Below are 20,415 nucleotides of genomic sequence, written 5' to 3'. Positions count from 1 at the left end.
TTTCTTTTTATATTTATATCCTCCAATTTAAGACTAAAATTTACATTTGTATCTTGAACTATATCATTCTCTAATCATTTGAGGGGAATTAACCTATGAGGGGAACCCATTAATTACCATCATATACTCTTTGACAGGTATTTTAAGGAAACATTTTTCTAGAAACTCTAAATAGGTAAGCACATGACCAACACTACAGAAAATTGTGAAACCAGCTAAATATTTTTTCTAAACCAATTAATTATTGATAAAAAATAGAGATTTATTACAGTGTTTAATAGATCTATTATTCCAAATTAAGCATTTGAGAGGGGAGAAATTGTATTCGAAGCGCTCTTTGGCCAGTTGCTGAATCTTACTGAAGTGTTTGTGTTTGTTTTCTGGCTGCTGTGAGCACCACCATCCTCATTGTTCAATGGTTATCTTTTCTGGATACAACCTGGTGCAGGATTATAGAGACCTCTGGAAAAGGGGTGGCCAACCCTGTTCCTGGAGAGCCACCATCCTGCAGATTTCAGTTGCTACCCATATCAAACACACCTGCCTGTGTTCAGGTCCTAATTAATTGGTTCAGGTGTGTTTGATATGGGTAGCAACTGAAATCTGCAGGAAGGTGGCTCTCCAGGAACAGGGTTGGCAGTAGTCCTCTAAGGTTTTCACCATCTCTTTCAAAGGACAAAGGCTCTGTAATCAGTACATGGTTAGTATTATATTTAATCTTACATTATTAGTAGGCTTTTAAAAACACGCAATAAAATGTTCCAGTAGCTTATAGAAAAATACATCTAATGTATAAATTGCACAAAATCACTTAAATTAGTTACTTTAATGTTACATTCATTCATCTTAGCCAGAGACCGGAAAGAAAAGATACAGAATAGCCTTCTGACCCTCTTCACATTTGCATCTTATATATTTATCCATACTTTAGCGCTGTGCTTACTTTATCCAAAAAAAAAAAACATTGTTTCTGGTAATATTCTTGTGTTTTAGGTTACGATAGAATTAACAAATGTAGAGCTGTCATTTTTAGTGCTGTTGGGGCGTCAGTGTTGCGTCACATCTCTATGAGGTTTAATAAACAGGAAGATCTTCAAGAAACTTCTGCTTTTTTCGTTGACTGCACTTCTCAAGGTAAGGCTTAAACTTTGAAACCTCCCAAAAATGTATTTGCAAAAATGTTATTAATTACTAAATTTCTGACAACACAAAGATGAGCTGTCAAGCTTAATTTGTAGTTAAAGACTGTCGTTAATATTTAAGTGTCCTGTGTTTGTGTCAGCTCCGGCGATGTCTGTGTTCCAGATCACATTTATAATCATCATCAGCTCTGTGTTTCTACCCACTCACTCAGGTTGGTTCATATTATAATATATATTTTCACAGAAAAATATTACAGCATTTACTAGTAGAATGACATTTGATTAAGTAGTTTACAGGTTTTTAATGGCAAAGGAAATGAAAATGCTATATGACTGCAGATGAAGTTAATTACAAAACAAATCAGCTAAAACTTTGGTGTAAAAAAACAGCGACATTCTACAGTAAAAATCTGTATTTTAACTAAAACTGTGATTTTCTGTAAAAACACTGTGCATTCTGGGTAATCTTGTTGTTTCTGAGAAAGTAGCAAACTGTTAATTCACAGAGCTCAGCGTCGACACTTAGATTCAGTGTTTGGCATCACACTTTGTGCAGTGTTCAATATCATGTACTCTAGTTCACTAATATAGTTCACTTGACAGAGTTTATGAACACTAATGAGTGAACTCAGACACTGATGAACACCTGCTGTTAATAAACAATCACTGAAGGAAAGAGAAACAATAAACACAAACAGTGACTTCAGTTACAGCATAAATACAATCAAGTAAAATAAAACAGCTTCAAGATCATTAAATAACTCCACAAAGCTTCAGCAGATTCACTGATTACTGACCGCTGACTTGCAGACAGTTCCTATTGAGAATTGACAGAGGTTTAGGAGTATTATTTATTTTGGTGTCACCATAAAGGAGGTCAGTGACTGCTTTAGTTTGGCTCTTTACCCTTGACTTATTAACTTTAGTTTTTCTCTGGATGCTAAAACTCCGAGTTAAACACCTTTGTGAATATGTAAGTAATTCAGTCTTTACTCAAAGCCTATGGTTTGATTGATTATATGAAATATTTTGCTATGTTCTACTATGTTTTATACCTTTACATTTTTAATGTCAATGTGAAAAGTAGCCAGTTCATGTTCCAGCTAAGAGATAATAATAATAAAAACAGTTCAGTTGTTATAAAGACACTCTCTGACCTCATGAATCAGCCCTTCAACAATGGTAACAATTAAAAATGTTGTGGCAGAGTACAAAATTCCCAGCATTGCAGTATGAATAAATTATGGCTTATGATGCTCCAGTTTGCATTATTTGCTGTTGATTCCGCTGTTTATGTTCATTTTGTTGATGTTGTCCCTTTTTGTATCCTGTTTGTGATGCGTGTGAGTTGTGTTATTTGTCACCGTTGTTGAGATTCATTTGCCGATTATTGATGTCTCTGTGAGCATAAACCAAACCAAACCAAACCAAACCATAGAGCAATATTTTTGTATCTTATAAACCTTCATAATTCTGTGGCACATGCAAGCATGTTATTGCTTTGCGTTAAATAATGGATTAAACCATAGACAATTATAGAGTTAACATCAGCGAATTATAACATTTCCAATAGTATCTGGATACAGCTTTTATGATGCAAGCTGAGATTGCATCTCTCAGAGATGCAATGTCAGACATAATGCACTCATTGGAGCTGGTGACGTCACTTTGATGGTTTCTCAGTGTTTGAGTCAAAGATAAACAGGAAAACACTGATGTTATGCTGCATGTTTCTTTATTTACAGTTTTTTTTACAATGGCTATGACACTTTTTTCCAATACATTTAACAAGTTTCCTCATCTCTTAACATGGTTAGCACAGCATCCGTCTTCGTGGGCTATACAATTAACACATTTCCTGTTGCTTTGACACAAAAGGCATCCAGTTAACACAAATTTAAAATGCTTGAACTTCTTTTACACACAAGCACAACCAAGACCAAAACAATGTAATTTTACAGTGCAATTTACCAATGCTTTTACACAGTATGTCAGAACAGATAACAGCATGTTCTAAACAGAACCTATATAGGCTAAAGCCAGCTGTTCATGCTGTCAATTGAAACACAAATATATTCCCTATATATATATATATATATATATATATATATATATATATATATATATATATATATATATATATATATATATATATATATATATATACACACACACACAGAGTTCTGTAATGTGCTCACTGTTCCTTTCAAAAACCTTTCAAAAAGTCCTCTTTTTGAACATACATATGATCATGAGTGTGCTTTCTAGATGGGAATCAGCTGTCATATATATATCACATTCATATATAGGCAAGGCAAGGCTAGGCAAGTTTATTTATATAGCACATTTCATACACAATGGCAATTCAAAGTGCTTTACATAAACAAGAATACAAGAAACAAGTCAAATAAAAATAAAAACAAATAATAAAAATGCGTAAAAACAAAACAAAACATAAAAACAGGTAAAATGTGATATAAAAGAATGAAGAGGAAGAGAAAAACATGATAGTGCAATTTGTCGGACGCAGCACAGTGCTCATTCAGTAAAGGCACAGCTAAACAGATGTGTTTTCAGTCTTGATTTGAATGTGCCTAATGTTGGAGCACATCTGATCATTTCTGGAAGCTGATTCCAGCAGCGAGGGGCATAGTGGCTGAAAGCTGATTCACCCTGCTTTGACTGAACTCTTGGAACTTCTAGTTTATATGATCCTAATGATCTGAGTGATCTGTTAGGTTTGTATTCAGTGAGCATATCTGTGATGTATTTAGGTCCTAGGCCATTTAGTGATTTATAGACCAGTAATAATACTTTAAAATCTATTCTGAATGTAACTGGCAGCCAGTGTAAAGACCTGAGGACAGGTGTGATGTGCTCTGATTTTCTGGTTCTGGTTAGAATTCTGGCTGCAGCATTCTGGATGAGCTGCAACTGTCTGGCTGTCTTTTTAGGAAGACCAGTGAGGAGTCCATTACAGTAATCCACCCTGCTGCTGATAAAAGCATGAACACGTTTTTCTAAATCTTCACTAGATTGACTAACAAAGCATCTGATTCTTGCAATGTTTTTGAGATGATAGTATGCTGATTTACTGACTGCTTTGACATGACTGTTGAAACTCAGATCTGACTCAAGAGTCACACCAAGATTCTTGACCTTATTTTTTGTTGTTTGACCTTTAGTAACAAGGTACGCATTTACCTTGAGAACCTCATCCCTGTTCCCAAACACAATATAGCCAGTGTCCTGCACATTTTAGCTCCAACCCTAATCAAACACACCTGCTTATAGATTTCTTGTGATCTTAAAGACACTGATTAGCATGTTCAGGTGTGTTTGACTAGTGTTGGAACAAAACTCTGCAGGGACACCGGTCCTCGAGGATCAAGTTTGCCCATCCTGGTCTAGACCACGGTTGTCCACACTCGGTCCTGGAGGGCCGGTGTCCTGAAGAGCTTATCTCCAACCCTATACAAACAAACCTGAACCAGATAATTAAGTTCTTACTAGATATACAAAAAAACTTCATGGCAGGTGTGTTAAAGCAAGTTGGAGCTAAACTCAGCAGGACACCAGCCCTTCAGGACAGAGTTTGGACACCCCTGGACCAGACTTTTTTTTTTTTTTTTTTTTTTTTAAAATCAGGTATTAATGGCAAGAGTTAAAAAAAGGAGCGAAAGTAACACTGTTATATTTAGCCCACTGCTTAGCTACACCTTATTTTTCACTTCAACATTCGGCTTGGCGACCCCTGATATATAAGCGACTAAACTAAGGAAAATCAGTGAATAAATTAATGTTCCTTTATTCCTTCTGATGTGGTCAGTAGCAATGTGCAATTTATCTAAGTGGCTCCACATTTGTACAAAATAATTTTATTAGACCACATGTGTGAGTTACTATAACAGTAAATATTTATTTCTGTCTAAAACATTCTTTTAAAATGAGGCATATATATATATATATATATATATATATATATATATATATATATATATATATGCTTGGGTCCACACTCTCCTGTAAGCAAGCCTAATTTATTTATTCACAAGAAGTATAGTACTCTTAAACTTCTTGTTCATAAGGGCCTTTAGCCTTGTCTTAGAAACCAGGGGAGTGTGTATTTACAGTTTTTTACAATGACTATGACAGTTTTTTCAATACATTTAAAAAGATTTCTAAACTCTTGGCACGGTTAGCACAACATCCGTCTTTGTGGGCTATACAATTAAGGACACTATTTCAAGGACATTATAGCTTTCCTAACATCTTCGTTACTTCCATCCGAAGTTACTGCTTCATCATCATCTTCGTCAGGACCTTCACCAGCTGCCATGGCGTTGTTAGTTTTTTCACTCTCAGAATCTTCGTTTCTGGTCTTTTTCTTGTCTTTTTTGGCACTTTGCGTGACATCTTACTTCCCTATACTTTTATATTTGTGTTGCTTGACTTTAGATACATTTCTGGTTGGTAAGATTGATCGTAAACTAGCAGCAGAGCCAAAAAATCGCGACCTCTCAGCACCTAGCCATAACCGGAAGTGCAGTATGGTAACTTTTCAGTGAACTGTCCATTTCAAACCTTTACTCGTCGAGTTTAAACTACTGATGTGTTTTTGTGTTTCAGATGATGATCCACTCTGTCACAGTGTCAAAGGTAAATACAATCTCCACTGTCTCCGCTAAACACTTTTTAATGCCTTCACAAGAGAGGTAGACAAAACATGTTATAAGTCAAAGTCAAAGTCAAAGTCAGCTTTATTGTCAATTCAGCCACATGTACAAGACATACAGACTTGTAAACAACTAAACAACTAAAGCCCCAATTCATATGAGCTGCCTTTAACTATATATGCTAACATGAGATGTGGTTAATTGGTAGTACAAAACAGATACTTTTAAATATAAGAATAATGTAAAAATATGCTATTTTTTTATATAATATGAGCAATGTATCATAACTAAGTTTAAATGATACAGCTATGACACTTCTTTCAATACATTTAACAAGTTTCCTAAACTCTTAACACAGTTAGCACAACATCCGTCTTCGTGGGCTTTACAATTGAATAAACACATTTCTTGTTGCTTTGATACAAAATGCATCCAGTTAACACCAATTTAATATGCATGAACTTCTTTTACACACAAGCTCAACCAAGACCAAAACAACGTCATTTTACATTCAAATTTACAAATGCTTTAACACAGTATGTCAGAACAGATAACAGCATGTTCTAAACAGAAATTATATAGGATAAACTAAAAGTGAACAGCTGCTCATGTTGTGAATTGAAACACAAATATATTCCCTGTATTTTATTCTGTTGCCAATGAGAAACAGCTTATTGCGGTTCTATCTATCTATCTATTTTTTGTCATTTTTGTATAGAATTTTTGCAGTAACAGAAAGAAAATGCCTGCATTGACTAAACCCAACAAAACTGTAGAGAGGCTTCAAATATAAGGGCAGAGCTGACACATACAGTTGAAGTCAGAATTATTAGCCCCCTTTTGATTTTTATTTTCTTTTTTAAAATATTTCCCAAATGATGTTTAACAGAACAATGGCATTTTTACAGTATGTCTGATAATATTTTTTCTTCTGGAGAAAGTCTTATTTGTTTTATTTCGGCTAGAATAAAAGTAGTTATTAATTTAAAAAAAAACATTTTTGGGACAAAATTATTAGCCCCTTTAAGCTATTTTTTTTTTCGATAGTCTACAGAACAAACCATCATCATACAATAACTTGCCTAATTACCCTAACCTGCCTAGTTCACCTAATTAACCTAGTTAAGCCTTTAAATGTCACTTTAAGCTGTATAGAACTGTCTTGAAAAATATCTAGTCAAATATTATTTACTGTCATCATTACAAAGATAAAATAAATAAGTTATTAGAAATAAGCTTTTAAAACTATTATGCTCAGAAATGTGCTGAAACAATCTTCCCTCCATTAAACAGAAATTGGGGGGGGACAGGGGCGCTAATAATGGGGGGCTAATAATTCTGACTTCAACTGTAAGTAATGCAGTTTCTGTAATGTCAGCTGATGATGGTGTTTTTATTGTCAGTGTGTTCTGATTAACTGAATGTTTCTGATAGAAGAGAACATGTGTTTGTGTTTTGAACAATTGTCATTTTGAAGCATGTTTGCAGTGTTTTGTTAGACATGGTGTATTGTGTTTGTTTATTATTGTATTTTGAACATTAGTTTAGAGGTTTAGTTTACAATGTGTGATTTTGAGCATGAAATTAACTGTTTTGCCAGTTGTGTGTTTTAGGTGTGTTAAGAGTTTAAGAAACTTGTTAGATGTATTGAAAAAACTGTCATAGCCATTGTAAAAAAAAACTGTAATACATATTTGATCTAAAGATGTGTAGAAAATATGAGTTTTCTTAATGATGAACTACACTTTTTTTTATTTGTAGATTCACCACAACAACCTGAAATTAAACCCAAGAAACCGCGTGTGATGGAGGAAAATACAGTCAGTCTGAACTGCTCTGCTGAAGCCCCCTGCCCAAAACAACCCCCTACAATATTCTGGTCCAACATCCCTAATTCTGCCAACATTACCACACACTTACTGGAAAAATCTAATACAATCCAGTCAGTGATTTCACATGTGACCTTCAAAGCTTCATACATAGATCACAATAAGATTATCTACTGCATTGTTACTTATACAAGAAATACTTCAAATGACTCAACTGTGGAGACCAACGTGACGCTACAAGTCATGTGTAAGAGATATAAATACTTTGTGTTTTTTACAATCATTGGCCTGAAATGAACAGATGATGTCATTATTTATGATTGAGTTTTAATGTTAAGTTTAACTTGTGCTTGTATTTCTGTTAAAGTTCCTCCAAAAGAAGCTTGCATCACCATCAGTCCATCCGCTTCAGTCTCTGCTGGCACTAATGTGACTTTGACCTGCAAAGGCAAAGGCAGTCCATCAAAAAATATGATCTACACCTGGTATAAACGTGGAGAGAACAGACCTGTTGCTCACAGAAAACACTTTACTTTCATTGTTACTCAGAATAATACAGGGTGGTATTCCTGCACCATACAGAATAAACATGGCAATCAGTCATCAGAAGAGATCCAGCTCACAGTTGGAGGTGGGTTTAACATAGTCTAATAAAGATCAGGGTCATTTACAGAATCAAATAAACAAAAATCAGTTACAACTTACAATAATTAAAAGCTTTTCTTATGTCGTAGGATCTATACCTATGATTATAGCTTGTGTTGGAGGAATTGTAGCAGTGCTGATGCTCTCTGCTATTTGTCTTTATACCAGGTAATTTTAGTTGCCTTTTACAGTTCAAGTCATTTTTAACATGTATTCAGATTTGTGCTTTTGTTACATACCTGTCTAGTTTGTCAAGTCAAGTTTCTTTATTTCCTCTCACAGGATCATGAAAAGGACAAACAGGGAAGATGGTGCTGTAGAAAACGATTCCTTTAATCAGGTTTGTGCACTATTCTTGGCTCTCTAAATTTAAAGACCTGCTATATGTGGATCATACCTGTCAACCCTCACATTTTTTTGCTTGATTATTCTATTTTTCCCATTCTATAACCCCAATTTACATATTGTTCACTATTGTTTCCCATATTTTTAGTCTTCCTATTTAAAAAATACCACTGGGCATATTTAATGTTTGCTAAATTAGGCAAGGCAAGTTTATTTATATGGCACATTTTATACACAGTGGCATTTCAAAGTGCTTTACATAAACAGCAATAAAAGAAACAGGCGTAAAACAAATAATAAAAAACAGATTAAATGTGTTAAAACAGATTAGAAAAGAAGGGAAAAGAAAAAAAAAGACACAATAGTGTGATATGTACTGTCGGACATAGTGCTCATTCAGTAAAGGCACAGCTAAACAGACGTGTTTTCAGTCTTGATTTGAATGTGCCTAATGTTGGAGCACATCAGATCAATTCTGGAAGCTGATTCCAGCAGCAGGGGGCGTAGCAGCTGAAGACCGATTCACCTAGCTTTGACTGAACTCTTGGAATTTCTAGTTTGTATTATCCTAAAGATCTGAGTGATCTGTTGGGTTTGTATTCAGTGAGCATATCTGTAATGTAGTGTGGCCATTTAGTGATTTATAGACAAGTAATATTAGTTTAAAATCTATTCTGAATGTAACTGTGAGCCAGTGTAAAGACCTGAGGACAGATGTGATGTACTCTGATTTTCTGGTTTTGGTCAGAATTGTGGCAGCAGCATTCTGAATGAGCTGCAACTGGCTGACTGTCTTTTTGAGAAGGCCTGTGAGGAGGCCGTTACAGTAATCCACCCGGATGCTGATGAAAGCATGAACAAGTTTCTCAAAGTCTTCACTATAAACAGAACATCTAACATTTGGAATGTTTTTAAGATGGTAGTATGCGGATTTAGTTAGTGCTTTGACATGACTACGAAAATTCATATCTCAGAGATTAGAACTATACACTGAGAGCCAGAACAAACCCTGCAGAAACATGTTTACTGGAATGTTTTTGATGTTAACTAATAAATGGGTATGAAGACGTTTACCGTTTATGTTAAGTTTGGCTTGCAGTTAGGGTTATGTACTTCTACATGACTGCTGTCCAACTATTATTTCTCTTTGATTTTGGGAATAATTTACAGTTAGATTTGGGTTTAGGGGTATGAATAAATTATGGATCAAATTTTTGGACAAAATTTATGTTCCAGGATCAACGTCAATGTTAATCTAGGATTGTACTTGGCAGAATCACACCCGCCAAGTTGAATGGAGTCATTAAACAGATGAAAGAGCACATGGCTCAATGAAGCACATTTAACATATTATTCTAGCATGTTTTACGAAGCGAATGCTCTTCCAGCTGCAACGCAGTAAAAAAATGAGGAGTAGACGGCTTCCGGTTGGCATGCGTGTGGAGTAGCTGCGTCTCGCTCACGCTCCCACAGTTTCTTTATAAAACTTCCTTTTTCGAGCCCAAAAGATATAAACTTATCAGTATATTAGTCGGTCTACTATTGTGAAACGTTCTGTGAGATAATGGCTTCGAAAGCAAGACACAACACTAAGAAAGACGACGTTAGAAAGGATGAAGCACAGGCTAGCGGGAACTTAGCCAACATTACTTCTTTAAAAATGCTACTGGAAGAGCACAGAGCGGAACTGTCTTCCGAATTTAAATCAGCGTTTTCCAGTTTGGAGGCAAAGATGGATACATTACACACCACTGTGAATGACCACGAACAGCGGCTTCTTTCACTTGAAGCAAATGCTGATGCCAGCAGCTTGACTGTCAGAACACTGGAGTCGGAGTACACAACCTTGGCTGACCAGCATGCTAAACTCAAAGCTAAAGTTCTGGATCTAGAAGGGAGAAGTAGGAGGAATAATATACGAATCTTCGGCCTACCTGAGATGATTGAAGGTCCTCAACCTTCCACTTTCTTCACAGAGTTGCTTATGGAAGTTTTTAGCGCGAGCCTCTTTACCTCTCCTCCCGAGTTGGATCGTGCTCATCGGGCTCTTACAGCGAAACCAAAACCAGGGGAGAGACCCAGATCCGTGATAATCCGCTTTCATAAATTCCAGACCAAGGAATTGGTTATTCGCGAAGCCCGTAAGCTGAGAGGAAAGCTTCAATATCGTGGTACTCCAATATTCATCAACGAGGACTATAGTCCCGAAGTACTGGAAATGCGCACCGAATACCGAGCTGTAATGAAGGAACTATACACGCTGGGTATGAGACCGTCTCTTCATTATCCATCCAAACTTTTCATTACTACATCGGACGGTAAGAAGAAGCGGCTGCCGTCAGTTCAGGAGGCCACCGAGTTTCTTAAAGCTTATCGGCGCGAGACGACAGATGCTGTGTGAGCAGTACTTATTTTAACCTCTGGAAATTTACTAACCCGATGCGGTTTTTTTTTTTCTTTTTTTTCTGGATCTGACGTACTAATCTGACATGCGGCAATCTGGGCATTTCAGATAATAGTCAATTATACTATTTGAGGTTGGTGAACTATTGTTGATGCGTCATGTGTGTAAAGTTCTATACGAATGTTTCAAGGTGCTTATTTCTACCTATATACCTCGTTTGTATGCTCCTGTAATTCTATGAGCCAAGTGATGTTCACTGGACGTTTTATGACTACTGGGACTCACTAAAGCTCACTTGGCATGGATCATTTTGCATTTGTGTGATTTTAGGACTTCCAACAATGTAGGTTTGTATACCTATCACTGCTTAAGAGAAGCGCTATGTCGACCGTCAATTTTTATACTTACTGCTTTTGTTAATGACCGTTTGTTCTGACCAGTTGTTTCTTTTCATTTATGGGCTAATTTGTATAGTTCTGTGGAGCTGGGGCCCAGTATGCAATCTCATTAAGAGATTGATGTGTAGCAGGTTCTCTGCTAGGGTTTATATTGATAAGTTAGGAATGGGGTTTAGGAATCAGGCTTTGGTTCTGTATTTATCTTTTTTGTTTTGTTTTTTGTTTTTGTGTTTTATCCTTTCCTTTTTGAAGTACTTAATTTTTCTTTTATATTTCTCTACTTTGCTCAGACATGAAACTGTCTCATGGCAGATTGACAATGGCTAAGACTAAAGAGAGTTTCAGCACACGATTCATTTCATGGAACGTTAAAGGGGTGAACAACAATGTCAAAATAAGCCGCATTCTATCTCATCTTCAACACCTTAAAGGTGACATTTTTTTTCTTCAAGAGACCCACCTTAAAACAACTGATATACAACGGCTTAAAAGATCATGGGTGGGCCATCTGTATCACTCAAAGTTTAGTGCGCGTGCAAGAGGTGCCGCTATTCTTATTCATAGAAGTGTCCCTTTTGAGTTAACAGATGTTGTATCCGATCCTAATGGGCGTTATGTCATAATTACCGGCAAACTTCGAGATGTGTCTGTCATTATGGCAAGTATTTATGCTCCTAATTGGGATAACGACATGTTCATATCAAATTTTTTTTCAGCTATTCCTGATATTGAAAATAGATATATTATTTTAGGGGGTGATTTTAACTTTGTTCAGGACACAGTTTTAGATAGATCCTCAAACAAACCGAGTTCATTAACCAACTCAGCCAAAATTTTAAACACATTTGCACAACGATTAGGGCTATCTGATCCTTGGAAATCAAAACAGACCACTAGTAAGGCCTATTCTTTCTTCTCCAACGTTCATCATTCATACTCACGAATAGATTTTTTCTTAGTAGACAACAGACTTCTTTCCAATATATCGAGCTGTGAATATCATAGCATCGTAATATCAGATCACGCTCCTACTTCCGTTGATATAAATTTTTCTCAGTTTAAATTTTTTTACAAACCGTGGCGCTTTCCCTCTCTGTTTTTGACTAGAGAGGAATTTAAACAATTTTTGTCAGAACAAATTACCCTATTTTTTGAAATTAATGACACACCAGGCATTAGCAGAGGGACCCTTTGGGAAACGCTTAAGGCATACTTAAGAGGCATGATAATTTCCTATATATCTGGTACAAATATAGCCAATAAGCTGAAATTAGATGCAGTTTTGAAGGATTTAAAAAACTTAGATGATCAGTATGCTGCTAAACCGAACAAAGATCTGTATAAGGAACGGCTTCGTCTTCAAATGGAATTTGATCTTTTAACCACAAATAATGCAGAAGTTCAACTGCTTAAATCTAAACAAAAAATTTTTGAAATGGGTGATAAGGCAGGTAAATTACTAGCGCATCAAGCTAGAGCATCAGCAACATCAAGGCTGATTACAGGAATAAAGTCACCACAAGGAGAAATTTTCCATGACACAAATAAAATTAATAGCATTTTCTCTGAGTTTTATTCAGATCTTTATACTTCGGAGCTTCCATCAGATAGTAACTGTGGGGAGTGGCCCTTGGATAAGATCACATTCCCTAAGATTGACAGTAAGACCCTTGGTGATCCAATATCAATCTCTGAGGTGGTAGAAGCTATCAAACTTTTACAAAGCGGCAAGTCACCAGGCCCTGATGGGTTCACCATAGAGTTCTATAAGGCATTTACTACATCAGTAGCCCCTGCATTACAGAACATGTTTAACGAAGCCTTTTCTAAGGGCTACTTACCTCCCACCTTATCATTAGCAACAATTACTTTGATTGCCAAGAAAGATAAAGATCCCCTCTTGTGTAGCAGTTATAGGCCCATTTCACTATTAAACGTGGATTACAAAATTCTAACTAAGATTTTATCCTTGCGGTTACAACAAGTGCTACCCCAAATAATTCTAGGTGACCAGACAGGTTTTATGAATGGAAGACACTCTTTCTTTAACACAAGGAAACTCATAAATATTCTCAATATGCCCGATTCAGATATACCAGAGGTGGTTTTGGCCCTTGATGCGGAGAAGGCGTTCGATAGAGTGGAATGGGGATATTTATTTCGTGTAATGGAGAAATTTGGTTTTGATGATGGGTACATTTCCTGGGTCAAATTGTTGTACGTCTCTCCGCAAGCATCTGTGTTAACAAATGGTGTGTTTTCAACTCCTTTTTTGCTCCAGAGGGGCACTAGACAGGGCTGCCCTTTGTCGCCTTTACTTTTTGCCATTGCCATTGAGCCCTTAGCAATCTGGCTTCGTGAGGATGTTAAATTTAAAGGTATCAAACGACTAGATAGAGAGTATAAATTATCCTTATATGCGGACGATCTTTTACTTTTTATTTCTGACCCAGTGGTTGCTATCCCTATTATTTTGAACATTCTAAACCAGTTTAGTAAAATTTCAGGGTACAAAATTAACTTTCATAAGAGTGAGCTGTTCCCTTTAAATCCTCTGGCAAAAAACCTTACACACTCACTTTTTCCTTTTAGATGGGCAGTTGATGGATTTAAGTATTTAGGTATCATTGTGACCAAATCTTTAAGTGGAATGTATGTCTCTAATTTTATCCCGTTACTTAAAAATTGTGAATCTGACATGGAACGCTGGTCCAAACTTCCCTTTTCTCTTGCTGGGCGCATAAGCCTAATCAAGATGATTGTTCTTCCCAAGTTTTTGTACTTATTCCAACACATTCCAATTTACCTTAAGAAAAAGTTTTTTATAGATTTGGATAAATGTATCACCTCCTTTTTATGGGGAAATAAACCAGTTCGAATTAAGAAATCTATTTTGCAGCTTCCTAAAAACAGAGGGGGTTTTGCACTTCCAGATTTCTTACATTATTATTGGGCTTGCAATATTCAAAAGATTTTATATTGGAGGAACAATATAAGTTCTGAACTTCCGTGTTGGGTTTATCTGGAACTGTCTTCAACTCGCCTTTCTCTGAGCTCTGTTTTATCCTCTCAATTACCGTTACCTGCAAAGGTCAGCTCAAATTTAGTAGTATCCCAATCAATTAAGATATGGACTCAATTTAGGAAACACACAGGTTTACATAGGTCCTCCATCCTTTCTCCAATATTTAAAAACCACTGTTTTGCACCATCTAATACAGACGCAGCTTTCAGAGTATGGTTTAATAAGGGCATAAAAACAATCGATGACCTCTATGAGAGTGGCATTTTCTCATCCTTTAATAACCTTTCTAAAAGATTTGACCTACCTAATTCACACTTATTTCGTTTTTTTCAAATCAGGCACTTTGTGCAAAAACTCTTTCCTCATTTTCCAAATCGACCTCCTGAATCTCCATTAGATAACTTATTAAAGCTTGAACCACACTCAAAACATTGCATTTCTACCATTTATAACCTGAATCACAATATTAACCCAAGCTCTGCAAATCAAGCCAGAGGTGCTTGGGAAGAGAACTTAGGTTTTCAGTTCTCTGATGAACACTGGGAGCATATTCTTGAGCTCACACATACCTCTTCTATATGTGCAAGACATGGGCTAATACAATGTAAGATCCTACACAGGGTTTACTACACTAATGCTAGACTTGCTAAAATATACCCTTCTGTCAGCGATGCATGTAATAGGTGCAAACAATCACCAGCGGATCTCATCCATATGTTGTGGGAATGCCCCAAATTATTTGTTTATTGGACTAAAATATTTAAAACTTTAAAAGATGCATTCGGCATAGATCTGGATACAAATCCACTTTTGGCCATTTTTGGGTTTGCAGTAGATGCCAACCTTTCAGTAATGGTCCAAAAGGCTTTAGCTTTTACTACTTTAATAGCGAGACGTCTCATTCTTTTAAAGTGGAAACATGTCACTCCACCATCTTTTGATGCATGGATAAAAGAAGTGTTTACTTGTATTAAATTGGAAAAGATTAGACTATCACTTACTGGTTCTTTAAAGACCTTTGACAAGTTGTGGCGCCCCTTTTTAGATTATCTACTAGCAAACTCTCTTGATTCTGAAACTGAGCAATAACATAGGAATAAAAACATATTTATTTTCATCTTATTTAGTTATTTATTTATTTAATTTTTTTTATCATGGTTAATTATTAATTTTATTTATTATTATTATTATTATTATTATTTTATTTTTATGTTTTTTTTTTTTTTTTTTTTTTTTTTTTTTTTTTTTCAACAGAGGCTGTTGAGGGAGGGAAATGTTCAACTGGGGTTGGGGTAGGGTAAACACTAACATGGATGGATAATTATAAAATGACTGTTATGGTTGATATTCCATGTAAAAACCTAATAAAAGAAATTTGAAATAAAAATGAGGAGTAGGGTTTACTTGAAGAAAGCTTGGAAATGTTTTTCACTCAGAAAGGCTAGTAAATCTTCGAAGCTTTGCCAAGTAAAAGATTAACCAAAATTATTAGTACATGTGATTAGAAATGTTTAAGTACTTAGAAAATTCAAAGGAAATTTTATTGACTTTTTGTTTGTAAAATTTATTTAAAAAATTTATTTAAGTCTTACATTTAAGTATTTTACTATTTTAAGATTTTTTTTTTAAATCCAAGTGATCTATTTTAGTTATCCTGAGTAAACTTTTTACTTCAAAATGTTAAATAAAATATGGTGATACATTGCAACCGTTTTTTAAATTAAAAACACTGCAGGACATTGTCATTGAGTACTTTAATTTGAAGGGCAAAGATGGACGCACAGCTTTAAGGGAAAGAAAGTGACTGCAGACACTTTTATATTAATTTCAATATGGGAAAATATTTATTGATAGGCTGATAGCGGGATAAAATGGTAAAATAGTCTACGGGAGAATCCTGGCAAAAACGAAAGGGTTGACATGTATGAAGTGAACAGGAAGTGTTTGTGGAACAACAGTTTTGCGGGGGATATATATATATATATATATATATATATATATATATATATATATATATAGATATAGATATTTTTTTTCCAATCATTGTTTTTTATTGTTTGCTCCCACCCATTTTTTCCTCCATCATTACATTCCCTTCGTGTCTCTGTAGTTTTAGACACAGATGTCGTTTGCTAATATGCTCATGCTGATCAAATCTTTAGCAAACTCACTCAAATAAAACTTTTTAACACAAACTTACAGACAGGAGCTCTAGACCTTTCCGCAAATGAAACAAAATTGATTAATAAACAAATTATGTAATTTACCTTGTAAATATCACATTTTACAATATACATTGCAGTAGTTTAATATATTATGAAACAATTTAGTGTTAAAGTAAATATTACTTGGGCACAATAGCACAATAAGTTAAAAATACATATTGAGTAGCTTATTGAATTAAACATGAAATTTTGAAGTAAAAAGACAAAATATGATTAATTTGTAAAATTTACTTGAATTATGCTATCTTTATTTACAAGTCCCAAAATTACTTTTTTACTGGGATACACTCTCACATTCACACACACACATATGCACTCATACACTTCGGCCAGTTTTGCTTACCCAATTCACCTATAGCACATAGCAAGCTTCTTGCTGTGAGCCACTGTGCCGCCAGCACACTTTTTTTTAATACTACCAACATGTAGACAAACCAAGATACATTTTTTTTCTGGCACCTCACTCTCATACCATTAATGTTCAAACCTATAAAAGGGAAAGATCCTGTTTTAATCCTGGTAGCTTACACCAAATATTTTGTTTGTTTGTCATCTTTTTAGGCTCAAAATGGTACTGTTGACTGCACATATGCTGAAGTTCTCACTGTGACCAAGCAGGACAATACAATCTCTGATGTTCAAAGTTTTAGTAAGAATGACCACAACACAGAGGAAGATTCAGCAGAAGATAACCAGGAAAAGGGTTCAGATGTAGTGTATACGCAAGTGAATGTGCTACTCAAAAACACACAATCCATCAATGTTCAATGTGAGAGCATTTATGCTCAGGTGAAAATATAAATAGTACTTTTATATGTACCCAAAGCTGTAACTGGGGTGGAGCTGTAACTCTTTTAAAAGGCACACATTTGTACCTAAACAAGGTCATATTGATACCTCAAAGATATTTAATAGTACCTAAACCAGTGGTGTCCAAACTCAGTCCTGGAGGGCCAGTTTCCTGCAGATTTTAGCTCCAACTTGCCTCAACACAACTGTAAGGATGTTTCTAGAAAACCTAGTAAGAGCTTGAATAGCTAGCCCAGGTGTGTCTGATTTTGGTTGGAACTAAACTTTGCAGGACACTGGCCCTCAAGGACTGAGTTTGGACATGCCTGACCTAAACAGTCCTAATATGTGCATTTAAAGGGCTCCTATTTTGGTATTTTTACAAGATATATTTTTACAAGAAAAATACGTTTTTGTGTCTACAGAATGTGTCTTTTAAAGTTCATATCTAATTACCCATCAGATCATTCAATTTACCCTGTTGAATATTTCAGTTTTTGGCTCAGATGGAATTGTAACTGTTTTGCACCTGTGCCTTTAAATGCAAATGAGCTGGTTCTCCCCACCCACTCTGTGAACATGTCACATCAGAGAATGATTAGGGTCGGACGTCAGATAAATACAGCACAATGGTTGACAGCAACCCAGATATGATGAAGCAGAGACCCACAGTCACAAATACCAAAGTTAAGACTGAACCACAAAGTTTCCGAATAATTATTTGATCTAGTTGTTGTGGAATTTATTCAGCCTTTATGCAACAATGAATGAGCCACACATAATGCTGTTACAATGTTTAAATGGATGTGTGTCATGTTTTGAGTTTTTGGAATAAAAAGTTTTATTAAGATTTTTTTTAGGTTTTTATAAAATTTGTGGTAGTAAAAATATTATATATCAGTTTGTTTATAATAATCTTTGTTTAAAATATTTGTATTATATGCTGGATTTTAGATAGCAACTTTATTTGATCTGTTTTTCTGTTTGTTTCTATATTTATTTTTTTCCTCATTGTTATTACACGTGTCATATCTGAGGTAAGGCAATAAACCGTGTTTCTGGAGGTATTTGTGTGGTTTATTGTTTCAGTTTGACAGAAAGTACATAAGGAGTTATTTTGTGATGATGTAAAATAAGAAGAAAATGAATTTTTCTGTAAAATAAAAGAAAAGAGTGATATATTTGAGGAACAGAGTAAAAAAAAATAATACTCTTCCTGAATGTACCCACAGCTGCCTTTCCTGTTTCAGCCCAGCCGTACAAGCCCTCATGGTGCAACAGCCATGCTCATTCAGACTAATGTAACCATAGTTGCTAAACATTTTAACTAGATTTATTAAAGGCACGAATGGCACTTGCTCATTCTGTTTATTACAACCAGAAACATATAAACATTTATGTACATATAATATGGAAACGGCCAGTTTTATATTTGTCACATATATTGAAAACCAATATTGAAACATATATGTATATTTGCCATAGTTAAATTGCATAACATGCCAATTACATGTAATACCAATTTTAAGTGATCGCACAAACATACATTTTTTTTGCATTTTTTTTAGTACTTATATATTGCCTTGATAATAGAAAATATGAGCTAGACATCATGCCAAAGTTATACATATATATTTTTTACTGTATGAACATAATATTTGGTGTTTTAAACTGTAAGAATTAATGCTTTAAGTTATCAATTTATATTATATTTCTATACCTACTGATTTGATTTACCCAGAGATGGGTTGCGGTTGGAAGGGCATCCACTGCGTAAAAACTTGCTGGATAAGTTGGTGGTTCATTCCGCTGTGGCAACCCCAGATTAATAAAGGGACTAAGCAGACAAGAAAATGAATGAATGAATAATTATTGTTATTATCATTATCAATGGTAATAATGATATATTATTATTAAGTAATATATCAATTTAAAAGTACATACAGTTAAAAAAAAAAAAAAAGAAAACGTGAGAAAAAAAACTGAGCCCAAAACTTTTGACTTTTGATATATATATGTGTGTGTGTGTGTGTGTGTGCGTGCGTGCGTGTGTGTGTGTGTGTGTATTTGAAGCTTCTTCAAAAATGTGAAAATATATAACAGCTCTATGTTTTTGGACATTTACTCAAAGTGTGAAGCATGAATGTTTTTATTAACACATTAGTGGTTAAGACGTGACATTACAAGATAAGCATCATCAGCTAAACAAGCAAAAAAAAAAGTTTTGCAAAATTACGCAACTACTGACAATGATACAACCTAAACAACGAGAAGGATAAAAGTAACACAACAGAGACAGGATTGTGCTCTCAGTAATAGCAGTGATTCAAAATCATATGAGCGAGTGCTGATGACGTCAGATGCCTCGGTGGCCTTTTTACAACATTACAACACATGTCCACCAGGGGACGTACAAATCTTACACAAACAGTAGTTTTAAATGGGTAAAAAGAGCACTGCTGCCGTTGTTGAGCAAGCCTGGAGCGCTATTCTGCAAATGATTTCATGTAGAGCATTATACTTCTTCTATAATCTGTATATTTCGACATTTTTCTGTAAACCTCATGCAGAACAATTCATCACATTGAGAGCAAAACAATCAGTGTAACAGTTTGATTACGACAGCCTGTTTTAAGGAAATGTAACATTAAACTCCAAGATATATAAAATATATATAAAAACGAGCACTTAGAAGCAATACTTCAGGTTTTTTGGTTTGTTCCTCAGAAGATGAAAAGTGAAGAACAGCAACTTTACATTATCATTAGCTAATACAGGAAGGAAACAATCAGTCACACTTTAATTTAGGTGGCCTTGCATGTACTTAATCAACTGATACAGCGTACATATCATGTACATACATGTCTCTACATGTAATAATTACATTTAGGCATGAATTTCATTAACATGGTCATTTCATTGTTAACTTCAGTCCCA

The 20,415-nt window shown here is 35.1% G+C and overlaps 1 protein-coding gene across 1 annotated transcript; it reads left to right on the top strand.

Annotated features, from left to right (window-relative positions):
• The first annotated feature begins 647 nt into the window (after window positions 1-647).
• Window positions 648-18,545, top strand: LOC110438348 (B-cell receptor CD22). Its single transcript, XM_087309185.1, has 9 exons — window positions 648-700; window positions 1,086-1,134; window positions 1,283-1,354; window positions 5,772-5,801; window positions 7,580-7,894; window positions 8,015-8,278; window positions 8,382-8,460; window positions 8,575-8,632; window positions 17,251-18,545. Exons 1-9 carry the CDS (start codon window positions 698-700, stop codon window positions 17,488-17,490), a joined length of 1,110 nt encoding a protein of 369 aa, XP_087165311.1. The 5' UTR covers window positions 648-697; the 3' UTR covers window positions 17,491-18,545.
• Window positions 18,546-20,415: the final 1,870 nt, after the last annotated feature.

This window comes from Danio rerio, chromosome 24 (genome assembly GCF_052040795.2).
Source record: "Danio rerio strain M-AB ecotype USA chromosome 24, GRCz13ab, whole genome shotgun sequence".
NCBI classification, from domain to species: domain Eukaryota; kingdom Metazoa; phylum Chordata; class Actinopteri; order Cypriniformes; family Danionidae; genus Danio; species Danio rerio.
The sequence above is the reverse complement of the archived record's forward strand: the minus strand, read 5'-3'. Positions and strand labels throughout refer to the sequence as shown.